Source organism: Dipodomys ordii, unplaced genomic scaffold (assembly GCF_000151885.1).
Source record: "Dipodomys ordii isolate 6190 unplaced genomic scaffold, Dord_2.0 Scaffold1, whole genome shotgun sequence".
NCBI classification, from domain to species: Eukaryota; Metazoa; Chordata; class Mammalia; order Rodentia; family Heteromyidae; genus Dipodomys; species Dipodomys ordii.
The window spans coordinates 26,546,454-26,562,731 of record NW_012267217.1 but is presented as its reverse complement, the minus strand read 5'-3'; the positions used below and the strand labels follow the sequence as shown (position 1 = coordinate 26,562,731).

At 40.7% G+C, this 16,278-nt stretch overlaps 1 protein-coding gene across 1 annotated transcript in view; it reads right to left on the bottom strand.

Annotated features, from left to right (window-relative positions):
• Positions 1-5,534: 5,534 nt before the first annotated feature.
• Positions 5,535-16,278, bottom strand: part of Cysltr2 (cysteinyl leukotriene receptor 2) — a 30,232-nt gene continuing 19,488 nt past the window's right edge. The window contains exons 3-4 of the mRNA XM_013018537.1: positions 9,839-10,882; positions 5,535-6,487 (exon numbers count right to left, since the gene is read on the bottom strand). Of these exons, the coding sequence (XP_012873991.1) occupies positions 9,850-10,882 (1,033 nt within the window). The 3' untranslated portion in view covers positions 5,535-6,487; positions 9,839-9,849. The remainder of the gene's footprint in view (positions 6,488-9,838; positions 10,883-16,278) is intronic.

Below are 16,278 nucleotides of genomic sequence, written 5' to 3'. Positions count from 1 at the left end.
ATAGCGAAGGCCCTGGCGCGTGCTCTCTGGCTGGAGTGAGAACAGGAAACCAGCGTTGCTAGGAGAATGGGAGAGACAAAATGGGGACAGTCACTGTGGAGTTTAGGAGCAGCTATGGTTTGAACCTAGGTCCTTTGACCCAGTATCATGCTATGCTCCTTGCACCGTACTGCCTGTTCAAGGAAGATGTGCAAAAGTAATCACTTAGACTCTCTCATTCTTTGGTGTTACCTTGAATGCAAAGGTGATGCACAAGAGCAAGAACTGGGAGGAGAAACTTCCCCATGGCTTCCTCCTTCATTGCAGAGTGCTGAGTCAGCGCAAGAAATCTGCCATCAAGGGGAATCCAGAACTGCATGAAGTTGCAGAGCTTCTGCCTGGCAAAGGACATAGCTAGCAAGATCAATGGGAATCCAGAACTGAGAAGGGTCACCACTGTAGTTCAGATCTTATTTGGGAAACCACTGGTCTCCGCCATCCCCAAACACACTGTCTCCTTCCATTTCCTTTTCCCTTTCCCTCCCCAGAACACTTTGCCTTGCATATTTTATTTGACCCATTGCTTAGCCTCACCATTCTGGTGTTTTCTCATTTTGAATGCTTTGTGACAAAATGAAACTGAACCAATACAAAACTCCAAAACCTTTGGTAAGTTTCAACCATCCCCTGAAAAACCAGTGGTCAGGACTGAGCTCAATCAAGTTTGGGTTCCTTATAGTATCTAGCACACAACTTCAATTTGCCAGTCATTTGTTTCCTTTTTAGATTATGACTTCTGTTTCTGGAAGTGACATAGATACATTGATGTAAGAAGCTGTTTATAGACATCTGGGTTTGACAGCAGGTTAAGGAGACCCACAGAGCTTTGAGTCATAATGAATTTGGCCTCCAATGCAGAGACAATAACCTCTTATACAGAGATGATTGGAGTCATTTGTTCCAGAAACCCAAGTGGCCACCGGGCCAAGCTCCAGGCAAACACAGACTTCCCAGCTCCCTCTGTCCATCACTGCTTATGCTCGGTAGGATTACTGTGATGCCTGATGTAGGAACATGAGCATGCACTATTTCCAGAATGCTCAAAATAAGAAGAATCAAATACGAAGAACAGCTAGGAGCTGGTGGTTCATGCCTGTAATCCTGGCTACTCAGCAGGCTGAGATCTGAGGATCATAGTTCAATGACAACCTGGGAAGGAAAGTCTGTAAGACCCTCATCATCCATTGGACACACACACACAAGCTTGAAGTTGAGCCATAGCTCAGGTGGTAGAATACTAGCTTTGGGCTAAAGGACAGTGCTCAGGTGGTAGTTCAAGCCCCAATACCAGTACTTAAACAACTAAACAAAATCAAAGAATAAATTAGGGAAAGAATTTAAGTGTAAAAGGATTATTTGCTTTAAGCAAATAATCACAATATATGTTATGGGCATTTAAAATGTAATTTGGCTGAGAGCTGGTGGCTCACACTTGCTGAGATCTGATCATCACAGTCCAAAGCCAGCCTAGGCAGGAAAGTCTGTGAGACTCTTTTCTCTAATAAAGCGCTAAGTAGCTGAAAGTGGAGGTGTGGCTCAAGTACTAGAGTGCTTGTCTTGAGCCAAATAGCCAAGAGACAGCACCCAGATTCTGAGTTCAAGTTTCAGTACCAGCACACACAAAAAAGTAATTTGATTCATTAAAACCCCTATCTACACAAAATGTCAAATAGCATATATAGCTTGAATTTATGTGGGGTTGTCTCAGTGTCTTTAGGTCACAGATCACCCTGTGTTCAGGACTACTTTACAAAATGGAGTCAGTATCCTGATTCTCAAATCACAGACGAGGAACGAAGTCCTTCCCATTCCACACAGATGGAAGATGTCAGAAGTGAGAGCGGCTATATATGCTTTTAAGACCCCTTCAGAACACCCTTCCTTTTTATTTTTTCAGATTTGCATTTTGCCTTGAGACAGATCTCAGAGATATAGGTGTTTAGACAATTTTGTAGTTGTGTAAGGGGAGAGTACTAAAACAAACCCAAATGGCTATAGTGATACTAGGTGACATGATCTGAGGGGACAACTTCTTAGATGGGTGCTCTGCTGTTCACAGAAGCACCATTATGTGGTATAGGAATACAACTCATTTTCTACAACTAGGATTCTTCTCTGTCTGTTCGCCACTGGTGTGTGTGTGTGTGTGTGTGTGTGTGTGTGCCTCACTTGTAAACCTCTGATCTTGTGAGTTACACTTTCATGTCTTATGTATGTATGTTTAATCCTTCACTAGTCCATCTTTATGCCTTAACATATTCAGGATGGCGCCTGACACAATTGGTGGGTTACTCAGTAAAACTCACTTGTGGAATTGAATGTAGCTCTTATTTTGGAGGTTTGTCTCAAATAAAATGACAAAGCCATCACTTAGAAACCTAAGTTGGATGAAATTACTTTTAGTTTCTTATCGTATATCCAACAAAAGGCTACCTTTGAATAGAGAGACTATTGGGACCTGACCAGGCCAATACATTGTCAGAATTATAAATCAGCGGACACTAAGATATCCAAGTTTGTAGAGGACAAACCCGTGGCCATGGGTGGAGTTGGGAGAGATGGGTGTAGAATGATGGAAGGGGTAACATCAGTCAAGATGAATTATACTCAGAAACGGACATGTTGAATGGAAACCTCTGTGTAGAACTCCTTAAAGATAAGTTAAAAATTATTTTTTAATATTCCTACTGCTAGGATCGCTGGTTACTGGATGAGTAAAACCAGATAGAACTGAACTCCAGAAAATGGGGATCTCAAAGAAATGGACTCTGATACAGCCTGTGGTCCTCACTGGTTATGGACTGTCCAACAAAACAAAAAATACCCATCCAGAAGTAACTGTATCAGAGCCTGCCCCAAGGCTTACATACAGAGGTATACAAGGAAAACCAAATGATTATTGCATCCCAAAGCCCCCATGAATAAAGTGTTATAAGAGTAAATTGTGATCAACTCTTCAAATGTGTCAGAGGTCTTATTAACAGAGGCTTGGGAAAGGATCTTTAGATTTGACAACAAACTAGTTTGAGGGCAGCCTTAGAAGCAACAAGTTGGTTAGATGAAATTCAGACTAATCTTGATCTCTATGGTTGTGACAGTATTAATATTTTATTTCTCATTTTAGGGAGTAAGGTCAGAGCCAACAATGTTACTCTTTTAATCTATACTGTTTTCTTTTTGAATGCAAGGCCTCATGCTTGCTAGTCAAGTTGCTTGCTAATCAAGTGTCCTCTCCCCTTGAGCCCAACCTCTAGCCCCTTTTTTGCTTTAGATATCTTTCAGGTAGGGTCTCATGTTCTTTTCCAGGGCCAGCCTCAGATCATAAACCTTCAACCTATGGCCCCCTAGACAGATTGGACCACAAATATGTACAACCATACTTGCTTATTGATTAAGATGGGATCTTGCTAGCTTTTTATCTGGCCTGGCCTTGAACTATTTTTTTTTTGGGGGGGGGGTCCGGTCATGAGACCTGAACTCTGGGCCTGGGCGCTGTCCCTCAGCTCTTCAGCTCAAGGCTAGCGCTTTACCACTTGAGCCACAATGCCACTTCCGGCTTTTTTCTTTTTTCTTATGTGGTGCTGAGGAATCAAACCCAGGGCCTCAAGCATGCAAGGCAAGCGCTCTACCACTGAGCCACCTTCCCAGCTTGCCTTGAACTATTTATTATTCACCTGGTCCCCGCCTAGGCATGTAGCTGGAATTACAGGCACATGAAACTGTACCTAACTTAATTTACACATTTTTATTTGCATGAAATATCTTGTAAATTAAGAATCAATGGGATCTGCCGGGCGCCAGTGGCTCACGCCTGTAATCCTAGCTACTCAGGAGGCTGAGATCTGAGGATCGCTGTTCAAAGCCAGCCCAGGTAGGAAAATCTGTGTGACTCTTATCTCCAATAAACCACCAGAAATCGGAAGTGGCACTGTGACTCAAGGTGAAGAGCTGAGGGACAGTACCCAGGCCCAGAGTTCAAGCCCCATGACCAACAAAAAAAAAAAATCAGGGGCTGGGAATGTGTCTCAGTTGTAGAGAGCTTGCTTTGCATGCATGAGGCCCTGAGTTCGATTCTTCAGCACCACATACACAGAAAATGCCGGAAGTGGTGCTATGGTTCAAGTGGTAGAGCCCTAGCCTTGAGCTGACGAGCTGAGGGATAGTTCCCAGGCTCTGAGTTCAGGCCCCATGACAGAAAGAAGAAAGAAAGAAAGAAAAGAAGGAAGGAAGGAAGGAAGGAAGGAAGGAAGGAAGGAAGGAAGGAAGGAAGGAAGGAAGGAAGGAAGGAAGGAAGGAGAAAAATCAATGGGATCTTCAAATCAAAATGGCTCCATAGCCATCATACTTAACTGTAACAACCGATTTATGTAGACTTTAGACATTCATCCCACCAGACTAGTTGGAAATTTAGTCTTGGTCTTTACAAAGGTTCCTCAATTTGAGAGTCATACAACGGATGGTTTTTCCTCAGCTTGAAGGTGATACAATGATTGAGGAAGACCTCTCCAGTAGTCAGCCACTCCAAACTGGTCCACTGACACACATGGCAGGTTCTATGTACAGTTTGCCCTGCTATGTCTCCTTGCATTTGGGATGCAGAGGGTGGAGGGTTGGTAGTCCCTGGGTTTAGAAGTCTGTTTCCTCAGCTTATTTATTATATAGCTAACCTTTCTGAACCTTTTCCAAAACCTCAAGTAAAATAAGCCACAAGATTCTCTGATTCTCTCTCCTTCTCTCCCTCTCTCCCCCCATCCTCTGTCTATTTTTGTGGTAATGCTGTAAATTTTTTTCCGGTCGTGGTGTTTGAACTTCCTGGGCACTGTCCCTGAGCTTTTTTGCTCAAGTCTAGTCCTCTACCACTGTCAGTACCACTTTTGGTTTTCTGGTGATTAATTGGTGATTAAATGTCTCTCAGACTTTCCTGTCCATGCTGGCTTCAAACCACAATCCTCAGATCTCAGCCTTCTGCGTAACTAGGATTTGTGGCCTCTGGCCTGTACTTAATTATTAGAGAATTAAAATGTGGCTGTTATTATCCTCAGGAGCTGCCTCCATGTACTTAAGAATAGAGTGACTTTGGTAAGGAGCACTTAACTCCTTAGCTCCAGTCCTCCCATGTCCCCCCAGATTCCCTCTGCTCCCCCTCTTTCCCCACTTCTCTTCTGACGAGGTCTCTTTTGTCAAACCCTTTTCCAAGAAGAACTCTCCATAGAAATCCATTGCTTTTGCCACATCTTCTCTTCCAACCTATTTGTGTCCAGTTTAACAACTTCTCTGCTTGACACTATACTGCAATCATTAAATCTAAAGCAGAGAATTGATCATTTAACATAACTACAACATATTGAAAGAGCACAGATCCAAAGTTTGTACAACAAAGATTCTTTCTCCCAGTTAAACAATTTATCTATTTGCTTGAGGAGACAGACAGAGACAGAGAAGAGAGAGAGAGAGAGAAGAGAGAGAGAGATCTAAACTCATAAGGCACTTTTGGCCTTCACTTTGATAAATAAAGATTTGTTTGTTTTCTTACTCAGGGATGACATTTCTTTACCAAACCAGAGCCTTTTCCTAGTTGGAAAGAAAGGAAACATTTTGGAAAGTAAGTCATTAAAAGCATCTCTCTCTTTCTCTCTCTCTCTCATCAGTGTTGCTTTCTTTAATAACTTGGAATTAAGTTGTGTTTTGGAATTAAATTTTAACTTAATTTTATTTCTGCAATGCACATTCACGAATTAGACACTTACATAGTCCTTAAGATGAAAAGAAGTTCTCGCTCTATCCTCCCTCCCCCAACTTCCAGCCAGAACCAATGCTGTCCATTCTTTTCTTGCTGCTTCTTCTGGTATTTCTCTCCTGTTGCTAAGCAACCTGCTTGTACAGCTACTCATAAATGTAGTTAACATGCATTCTCTTGGATGGAAGATAGGAACTCAGGCTTTTCATACTTTTCCTCTATGCATGCATATTCTTCTCCCCTCATTTCCCAGGGTGAAGGGGTGGAAATTATATCATAGTATTTCTATATTCATGTTATTCTCTAAGTAAATATTATTCACAGCTGAGCCATGTATATTCCACAGGTATATTCCTTCTTTTATACAATATATCTTTTTCTGTAGTACTTTATAACTGTATTCTCTTCTTATTTGCTTATTTTCCTATATATGTATCCCCAATTAATCCCAAGCTCACCAAAAGAAATAAAAACTCCTCTCAAGACGTGTGAATCACTTGGTTTCCTGTTTTTCTTGGCAATGTCCCTCTAAGAGTCCTTTGAGATCTCTCCAATCTGTATGAGTTGCTTTCTAACTCATCTGTACACCAATATCCTGATAATTTTCTTCTTTCTTCACCCTGAGTCAGATTCCTTGGTTCAGAGCTGCCATGTTTTTCTCTCTCTTGATTTAATCTCTTGTGTTGAAGATGAACATCTTCCAGTAGTTTTCTGATAAAAGTGGAAGGGCAATGAAAAGATTAAAATGTGGACCTCTTTTGTACTGAACATATCTCTATCTACCCGGTCATTTGTTGAAGGTTTTTTCATGGTAGAGACTTTTCTTCAAATGTGCAGTGGTCATTGTTTATAACCAAGAAAATTGTTAGACAAATGTCTAGCTTTTCTTTGGGAAGATTCTCAGCTATCAGTGTCTCTTAGCCATTTTTCTAGGACAGGGCTATTTCCCCACAGACAGAAGGTTCCAGAGTCCTGTCTGGATATCCATCTGCCTGTCATCATTCTGATAGGAAAGACGCTGTTTGGGGGACAGAGGGAGTCTTTGTTTAATAAGAAGGCTGAATGAGTCCATCCCTAGCTTTAGAACACCAACTCCCTCCCAGCCTATTGACCTGGTTTCAAGGGTCTTCATGTGGAGATGAGGAAGGGTACCTGGTGGTAAAACAGACACTTAGAAACTTCCTTAGCTAAAAGGCACTGACATCTCACTCTGAATACGAGTTAACAGTCTCCATTTTGCATCAATCTCCTCTGCTCTGGGTCTCTCTCCTGCAGGGTGTGATGGGACTGGTCACTATTATCTTTATGATAACAAAAGACTGCACCCTACCTTCAAAGAACAGCAGAGCCCCACAGGACAGCCCCCCCAAACACACACACACCCAAATGAGGGAAATCATCTATGATGAAGGAGGTTCCCTGCACTCTTCAAGCAATGACAGTGAAAAAACGGGGTTTTTTGGAACCCCTCACAGAACCAGAACTAAGACAGCAGCCAGCCAAGTTGCCCTTTGCTTACTCATGGCATAACTCGCCCCCACTACCCCAATTCTTCCCCTATTTAAACTTAAATCACATATCAGTACCCTAAAAATGTATTGGAATGCCTTCTGCCCTCTTCCCATTAAAAAGTTCTTCTCTAACCTTTACTACTTCTCCTTTCTATAATTGGTACATTGGGGTGAGTGGCTGGACCAGACACATTAGAACCCCCAGGGTTGGGCCCTTGACCTAGAATTCTGCTTACAATGGGGATAGGAAGGCTCTGATTCAGACTGTCCACCAGTGTCCCCAGAGGTTCACAGGGATAGCAGTGGAGAGATCCCACTGAGAGGCAACACTTCTGCATGGAACTTTTGTTTTGGTTTTGGTTTTCTGGTGCTTGAACTTGGGGCCTAGACACGCTGTCCCTGAGCTTTCTTGCTCAAGGATATCATGCTACTGCTCAAGCCACAGCTCCATTTCTACCTTTTTGTTAGTTAAGTGTAGGTAAGAGTTTTCATGGACTGGCTAGACTGGCTTCAAACAGCAATCCTCAAATTTCAGCTTCCTGATAGGTAAGATTACGGACATGAAGCACCCATGCCCACTTGAATGGAGGCATTTAAAACTCCTACTAGCACTGGGAACTTGGATGCATTCCTGTGTGTGTGTGTGTGTGTGTGTGTGTGTGTGTGTGTACTGGGCTTGGACACAGGACCTCTCTGCTTGGCTGTTTTGCTCAAGGCTGGTACACTAGCACTTGAAACATAACTCTAGCTCTGGTTCTGGTTCTTAGCTTATTGATTAGAGATAGTCATGGATTTGTCTGCCCAGGCCAGCTTCTAACTGTGATCCTCAGATCTCAGCCTCCTGAGTCACTAAGATTATAAGCATGTGCTATCGGTCCTGGCTTGGACACATTTCTTAATCTCTCTGAACTTCCAATTTCGCTTCTGTAAAATGAAAAGTCAGTTTGGGTATGATAGTTGTGTGGGATGAGTGAATGTAAAGTGCCTGGCATAGTCTTCTTTCCATGGCAAGGGCATTGTAGGTGGTGATACAGAGAACATAGTGGTACCTGGTGGTATCCTTGGCCTTGTCTCAGTGGATAGGAAGGATCCCCTGCCACTTTCCAGTACTCTTTTCCACTCTACTCATATCCCAATGACATCTTAATAGAATCTTAAGGGCACAGCCATCTTTGTAACTTGCTCTTCACCCTACCTTTTCTCTGAGGGCCTCAGAGAAACTCTTTATTGCAGTACCCATTCTAGGACACTATTGGTTGAGGCTGGTGACTGCGGTGAAGGTAGCTCAAACCCAGCCTCCCAGTAAAATCGCCACATGTCCATGTCCTATTCTTCTTCCCTATTCCTTACACAATTCCTCCAGCTCCTAAAGCAGTGGCCCAGGACACTTTCATGCTTCAAATCCCCTAGCAAGGAAGAAGCAAAGGGAACATTCCATGTGCTAGCACCCATTTCTTGGGAGAAAAGTGAAATTCCTCTTTCCTGCTGCTTATCATTAGCTCTCTTTTGCCTGACTCCTTCTCCTTCCTTCTCTCCCTGTCTTTGTTTGGGTCCTTGGCTTGCTTTGTTTGCAGGGAAGACTTTTTTTTTTTTTTGGTTGTTGTTGGTCATGGGGCTTGAACTCTGGGCCTGGGTGTTGTACCTCAGCTCTTCAGCTCAAGTCTAGCACTCTACCACTTGAGCTACAGCACCACTTCCGGTTTTCTGGTGGCTTTTTTTTATTGGAAATAAGAGTTTCACAGACTTTCCTGCCCGTGCTGGCTTTGAACTGTGATCCTCAGATCTCAGCCTCCTGAATAGCTACAACTACAAGTGTGAGCCACCGGCGCCCAGCTAGGGCAGCCATTTTTTTAACCTTCAAGACTCTCTGGGTTCTTAAGATGCTCTTCTTATCTGCACTAAGGTCTCCAGCTAGGTTGTTAACTGGCTGAATCTCAAGGGATTTAATAGGAAAGGAGAGATTGGGAAACTGAGGAAGTTGTCGATTGTCTTAATTTTAAGAATTTAGAATGCCCTGATGGACCTCTGTCCCCTACAGAATCTGATAAAAAGAAAGCTGCACTCAAGGTATTTTTTTCCCATTGGATATTGCAGCATGCAAGACTCTAAGAGAGATTTTTACCTCATCTATCCCTCAGTTAGACTCAAACACAGAAGGTATACCTAGTGAAATGTCTTGAGATTTGTCTTATTAACAAAAGACATAAGTTAATTAAATGTTGATACTTGTGAGAATTATGCAAGTATAAAACAATTTGAAGCTGGGCGCTGGTCTCCCGCTTGTAATCCTAGCTACTCAGAAGGCTGAGATCTGAGGATCACGGTTCAAAGCCAGCCAGGGGAAGGAAAGCCTGTGAGACTCTCACCTCCAATAAACCACTCAGAAAACTGGAAGTGGTGCTGTGGCTCAAGTGGTAGAGCCCTCGTCTTGAGCTGAAGAGCTGAGGGACAGCGCCCAGGCCCAGAGTTCAAGACCCACAACCAACAAATAATAATAATAATAATTTGGAGACTGTGAGTGGTGGACAAAAAGAAGTATGAACAACCTCACCTAATAACACTTTACAATCTTGTTTCTGTTTTCATCCACATACATATAGGAAGTCTGAACTTCATCTTTGCCTTCTGTAGATGTTCTTTACTGAGTACAGCCTTTAATCTATCCTTGAAATTCTCCCCAGCAAAGTAATAGAGGAAAGGATTGAAGCAGCAGTTGGCAGCAGCCAAGGACAATGTGATGACCACAGCTTTATGCAGCCAGTCTCCACATGAGTCCTTGTGCCACGTGACCAGGTGGAGGGTCCTCAGTGTGTGATAAGGCAGGAAACACAAAAGGAAGATGATCAAGGCAATGACGATGGTGGTCAGAGCTTTTCTGTGCGAAGCCCGCAGGCCCAGTTCTGGAATTTCTACCTTTAACAGGACCCGAATGATCAGCAGGTAACAGGTGGTGAGTGTGAAGAATGGTATCAGGAAGCCTACCACCAAGGCAATGTGGTTCATGACCAGCAGCTTCTCACGCTTTTGAGAATTCAGTTCCAAACACGATGTGATGTTGTCCTTCTTCTCAGAGCCACTCTTCAGAAGCACTGCTGAGGAAGCCATGATGAAGGCCCAGATGACCGCACAGAGAATCCAGGCACTCCGGATGCTGGTGAGGTGGAAGAGCTGAAGCGGGTGGACAGTGGCCAGGAAACGCACCACACTCAGCACAGTTAGGAAGTAAATGCTGGTGTACATGTTCACATATAAGGAATAAGACATAATTCTGCAGGCCAGGTCCCCAAATCTCCAGTCAGAACCTCTAAAATAGTAGTCAGCCCGAAAGGGCAGAGTGATTGTGAACAAGAGATCTGAAATGGCGAGGTTGAGCATGAAAACATTCACAGATGTCGACTTCTTATAAGGCTGTAGGAAGATGTATACAGAAAAGCCATTTCCCAAGACTCCCCAGATAAATATTATTGGATATATGATTGGGTAAAATTCTTGCTTGAAGTTTTCAATCGTGCAGTACATGTTGCTGTTGTTCAAGGTTCCATTTGGTTCCATTTCAGGCATGGAGCTGAAGAGAGGTAAAGACATGTTTCTTTCTCTGCAAAAGAAAGTAACAAACACAAAAAGTTACCTGTGTATTCCCTTTAGTTCAGGAATATTTTTTTTCTTTGAAACAGGAGTTGAAGACTATTTGGTTTACTCTTTACTACATGTTACTTTATATTTCGTGATACATTTTCTAATTTAGAAAATATAGGCTAACCAGTAATTTATTTGACTGGATCTGAGCCTCAGATTCGGGGAAATTTTGAACTTGGGATACTGAAGCTTAAATCTACTGACAAAAGATTTCTTGCCAGAAACTATTGAAGATAGATAAAAGTGGTGTGACAATTTTTGAGTACTAGAGGAAAAAAAAAAAAAAAACCTCTCCAACACAAAATTCTATCTCCAGAAAAAAATATCTCTTGAGCATAAAAGAGAAATAAAGTCATTTTTAGATGATAGAAAATTAAGAATTTTTTTGACAGCACATCAATAGAAAAGATGTTCCCTAAACAGAAAGGAATTTATTTAAACAACAACAACAACTTGGTCTGGGAAGGTGGCTCAGTGGTAGAGTGCTTGCCTCGCATGCATGAGGCCCTGGGTTCAATTCCTCAGCACCACATAAACAGAAAAAGCCAGAAGTGGTGCTATGGTTCAAGTGGTAGTGCCCTAGCCTTGAGCTGAAGACCTGAAGGCCCAGAGTTCAAGCCCTATGACCAACAAAAAATATTAGAAAAGAAAAAATATAATAAGCAAAAACATGCATAAACATGGTGGGCTTTTTTTTCGTGTGTGTGTGTGTGTGTGTGTGTGTGTGTGTGTGTGTATCCTGGGGCTTAAACTCAGAGTCTAGGCACTGTCCCTTATCTTTTGTGCTCAAGGCTTACCACTGTAAGCCACCATGCCATTTGGTGTTAATTGGAGATTTGGTAGTTCATTGCAGATAAGAGCCTCACAGATTTTCCTGCCTAGGCTAGCTCCTCAGATCTCAATCCCGGAGTAGCTAGGATTGCAGGTGTAAGCCACTGATGCCCAGCTCCTTCTCTTTTTAAGTGTGTGTTTGATTTGATGTTTGAAATAAAAACTATCATATTGTCTGATATGATTTTAGACATGTTTGAAGAAAACCTGCTTAATAAAAATGTTTAATGTGATCTATTTAATATAACTACATTCTATAGGAAGGAAGATAAAGAGATGTAAAGGGACTTAAAGTTTATTTATCTCATTTAAACTGGTAAAATGATGAGGCTAATGGATTTATTAATGTTTGTATAATGTTACATTGTAATATAATGCCTAAAGCATCAACTAAAAAGCTCTGCAAAGATAGTCACCAAAAACTGCTGATGAATCAAAATGGAATTTTTGTTTGTTTGTTTGTTTGCCAGTCCTGGGGATTGAACTCCGGGCCTGGGCACTCTCCATGAGCTTCTGTGCTCAAAGCTAGTGCTCTACAACTTGAGCCACAGCTCCACTTCTGGTTATTTAGTAGTTAACTGGAGATAAGAGTATCATGGATTTTCTGGCCAGGGTTTCTTTGGACTGTGATCCTCAGATTTCAGCCTCATTAATAGGATCACAGGCATAAGCCACCAGCACTCAGCTCAAAATGGAATTTTTTTAAGTGCAGGGATCTAACATGAAGGCAAGAAAAAAGAAAGCAGATAATATAAACCAAAAGTGAATAATAATGTGACACGCATATCCCTAATATGTTAAAAATTAGATTAAATCTAAATATATTAATTAAAAGAGAGGTTACCAGAATATGAAAAACAAAAACAAAACCAGACCCAACTACAATGGTTTACAAGAAATTCACCTAAAATAGTTTTTAACCACAAGTAAAAGAATGAAAAATATATATCATCCCAATTAAAGGGAATCAAGAAGAGTTCTATTAGTACAAGATAAAGTAAATCTCAGTAATTTGTGTACTGACAAGATATGCTACACACTAATTCTTTTCTTCCTTTCTCCCTTTATTTTTTTTTCTTTTTGGCAAAACTGGGGTTTGGACTCAGGGCCTTGTTTCTGCTAGGTAGGTGCTGTACCACTTGAACTGCATACTCAACCCAAGACATATCAACTCTAAATGAATATGTACCAAACAACAGCATTGCAAAAGATGTGAAGCAAAAACTGAAGGTAAGAAGGGAGAGCAAAAAGGATGGAGGGAAAGAGGGAGAAAGGGAAGCAGACAGGTTGGGAAAGAGGGAGGAGATAGCTGCTCATTTTAAGGCCCTCTCTCAACAACTGTTAGAGAAAATTGTCAAAAATTCAGCAAGGATACATGAAAACTAAAACCACCCTAAACCAGCTATATCTAATTGACATTGACAGGGCACTCCCTCCAACTAAAGTGAATACACACTCTTTTCAAGTATTCACAGAACATATATCAAGATAAACCACATCTTGTGAACACAAAATAAACCACACAGGTTTAAGAGAATTTAGATCACATAGGGTTTGTTCTCTAACCACAATCAACAGCAAGAATAACAGGAGAATCTCCAAATATCTGGAAGTGAAACAACACAATTCTAAATTATCTATAGGCCAAAAAAGAAACTTCAAGAGAAAACAAAAATGCAATATAACAAAACTTAGGAGACACAGTAAAAGTAGTGCTGTATTAAACTAAATGCATATATTACAAAATAAATAAGCATCAAGTTAATAATACAAGTTCCCATCTCCAGGACCTTTTTAAAAAAAATAACAAAACAAGCCAAAGCAAGGTTGGAAATAATGAAGATGAGCAGAAGTCAAGAAATTTAAAACAAAAAAAAATACATAAAACAATTGAAGAAAAAACTAGTTTTTTGAAAAGATTAATACAATGGATAGGCCTCTAGAAAGAATGACCAAATTAAAAATACAGCAGTCAAAAATTATTAACAGGAAGAAAACAAGATATCTTTAGTAAAAGAAATAGAATGATAAGAGAATGCTATGAACAACCTTATAATCATAAATTTAACAATTCAGATGAGATGGCCAAATGCCTCATATAACACAGCGATCTCAACATGCCCAAAATGGAACATGTCATTTGACTAGACTATTAACGCAATTAAATTCTTAATACTCTCTAAAAAGAAATATTCAGATGGTTTCACTGGAGAATTCTACCAACTATTTAAATAAGAATTGACATCAGTTTCATCTATTCTCTCTCCAAAATAGAAAAGGAGGGTACACTTCCCAATTTATTCTATAAAACTCTAATTACTTTCATACTAAAACCAACAAAAAGATAATACGAAACAAAATAAAACAGAAGCCCATAATTCAGTACTCCTTATGAATAAAGATGTAAAATATTAGCAAATGGAATTTATCAATATATTAAAAAAGAATGGTACACTATTATCAAGTATATTTATTCCATGGATGAAAAACTGATTTAATATTCATAAAGCAAACAATGTAATGCATCTAACTGGAAAAAGAAAAGCCACATTGATTGTGTCAGTCAATACAAAAAATCACATATCAAATTCTATACTCATTCATGATCAAAACTGTCATAAAGAGAGGAATACAGGAGAATTTCTCCAACTTAAGAAAGAGTATATATATAAAAAAAAAAAACCCTACAGATAATGTCCTAAATGGCAAAAGACTTTCCTCCCCAAAGATTGGGAGCAATACAAGGACACTCACTCACAGTGCTCTTAATAATCCTTTCTAGTAAAATAAAAGAAAATGAAAGTCACACAAACCAGAAAGGTAAAAAAGTAAAATGCTCCCATTTTCAGGTAACGTAATTTTCAAGAATACAAAGCTCTGGGTGAACACACACACACACACACACACACACACACACACCTTCTGGAAATGAACATGCAAAGGCCTTGCACACAGTGGCTGAAAGCTCTGGACTGGCATTCTATGCACAGTGTCCTTTTGATTAACTTGGCACCCTCTGGCCTATCTTTGTGACTTTGAGAACTATTTGGGGGCAAGGAGGTTAGACGGCCTGGTTGCTGTCCTTTAGTTTTCCACTCAAGGCTGGCATTCTACCCCTTGGGTCCCGATTCTACTCCCAGCTTTTTGGTGGTGGTTAAGTGGAAATAAGAGTCTCCTGGATGCTCCTTCCAGAGCTGGCTTCAAACGAGAATCCTCAGATCTCAGCCTCCTGAGCAGTTAGGACTATAGGCATTGGCACCTGGTTTCTGAGAACTATTTTATTTCACTTAGCTTTGATTGGAGACAACTGAGTTTTGTCCAAACTACAGAGACACAAAGTCTCTGATGACAAGTGCCATCTTTACAGACTTGCAGCTCTGAGGTCTCACCTCAAGATAGCCTTGGCCCTCTTCCTGCTGTCCACATTGCAGTCTCCCAGAGACAACCTTTGGGAGACTGTGTCATGGAGATTACTCACCCGAGAGGCACTTTAGAACAAAAAGCGGAAAAATCAAGAAGTGAGTGTCTTGTTAGACTAAAAGAGAAACTTTTGTTTAAAGCTGGAGAAAAAGCGGGTATAGGTGACTCACACCTGTCAACCTAGCTATACAGAAGGCTGAGATCTGAGGTTTGAGGTTCAAAGCCAACCCAAGCAAGAAAACGTGTGAGACTCTTACCGCTAGTTAACCACCAAAGGCCAGAAGTGGAAGTGTTATAGTGTCCACCTTGAGCAAAAAAATCTTGAACTCAGGCTCTGAGTACTGGCACCAAAGACAGAGAGAGAGAAGGAGAGAGAGAGGGAGGGAGAGAGAGAGAGAGAGAGAGAGAGAGAGTTGGACATACAGAAGCTTCTTCCTTGATATCCATCCTTTAGGAATTTCTCTGGGCTCTTAAATTAAGCCAATTGATAAAATTGTCAAGAGATCAATCCAATTTTAACATAAAGGTTACATTTTCAAATCTATTTATGTGTACTAAATTTCTTCCTTTTCTGTTTAGAGGGAATATACTTTTCAGCATTAATTTCATATTCAACTAAAACCAGTCACTTTTTCTCCCCATGCTCCTCCTCTCTTTTTATGGTCTAGGAATAAATGTTATCTTATCAAAAGAGTTATTTGCTTTTTATAGGCACATTCTAGGAAGACCTAGTCCAGATGATCAGACAAAATGTCTGAAAGAAAAATTATTAGACTGTTTTTTTTGTGGACATTAGAAGTATGCTGACATTGTAGCCTTGATGATGATGATGGTGATCATCATCATCATCATCATCATCATCATCATCTATTTAACTATGTTTTTATTATGTTACCTATAACTACTGTTTGATCCTAGATACTTATGATTTATATTTTTTCTTTGAACAACTCTTCTTGATTCCTCCCTACCCAAATTCAGTTCTGCAAATGAGATGTTTCAAACTACGCTTCAGTGAATCCTGAGCCACTCAGAGAATACAAGGAAATTGCCAAGAGACACAAGAGAGAAGCTACTGAAGAGAACTCTTAGGGGAGACGTGAC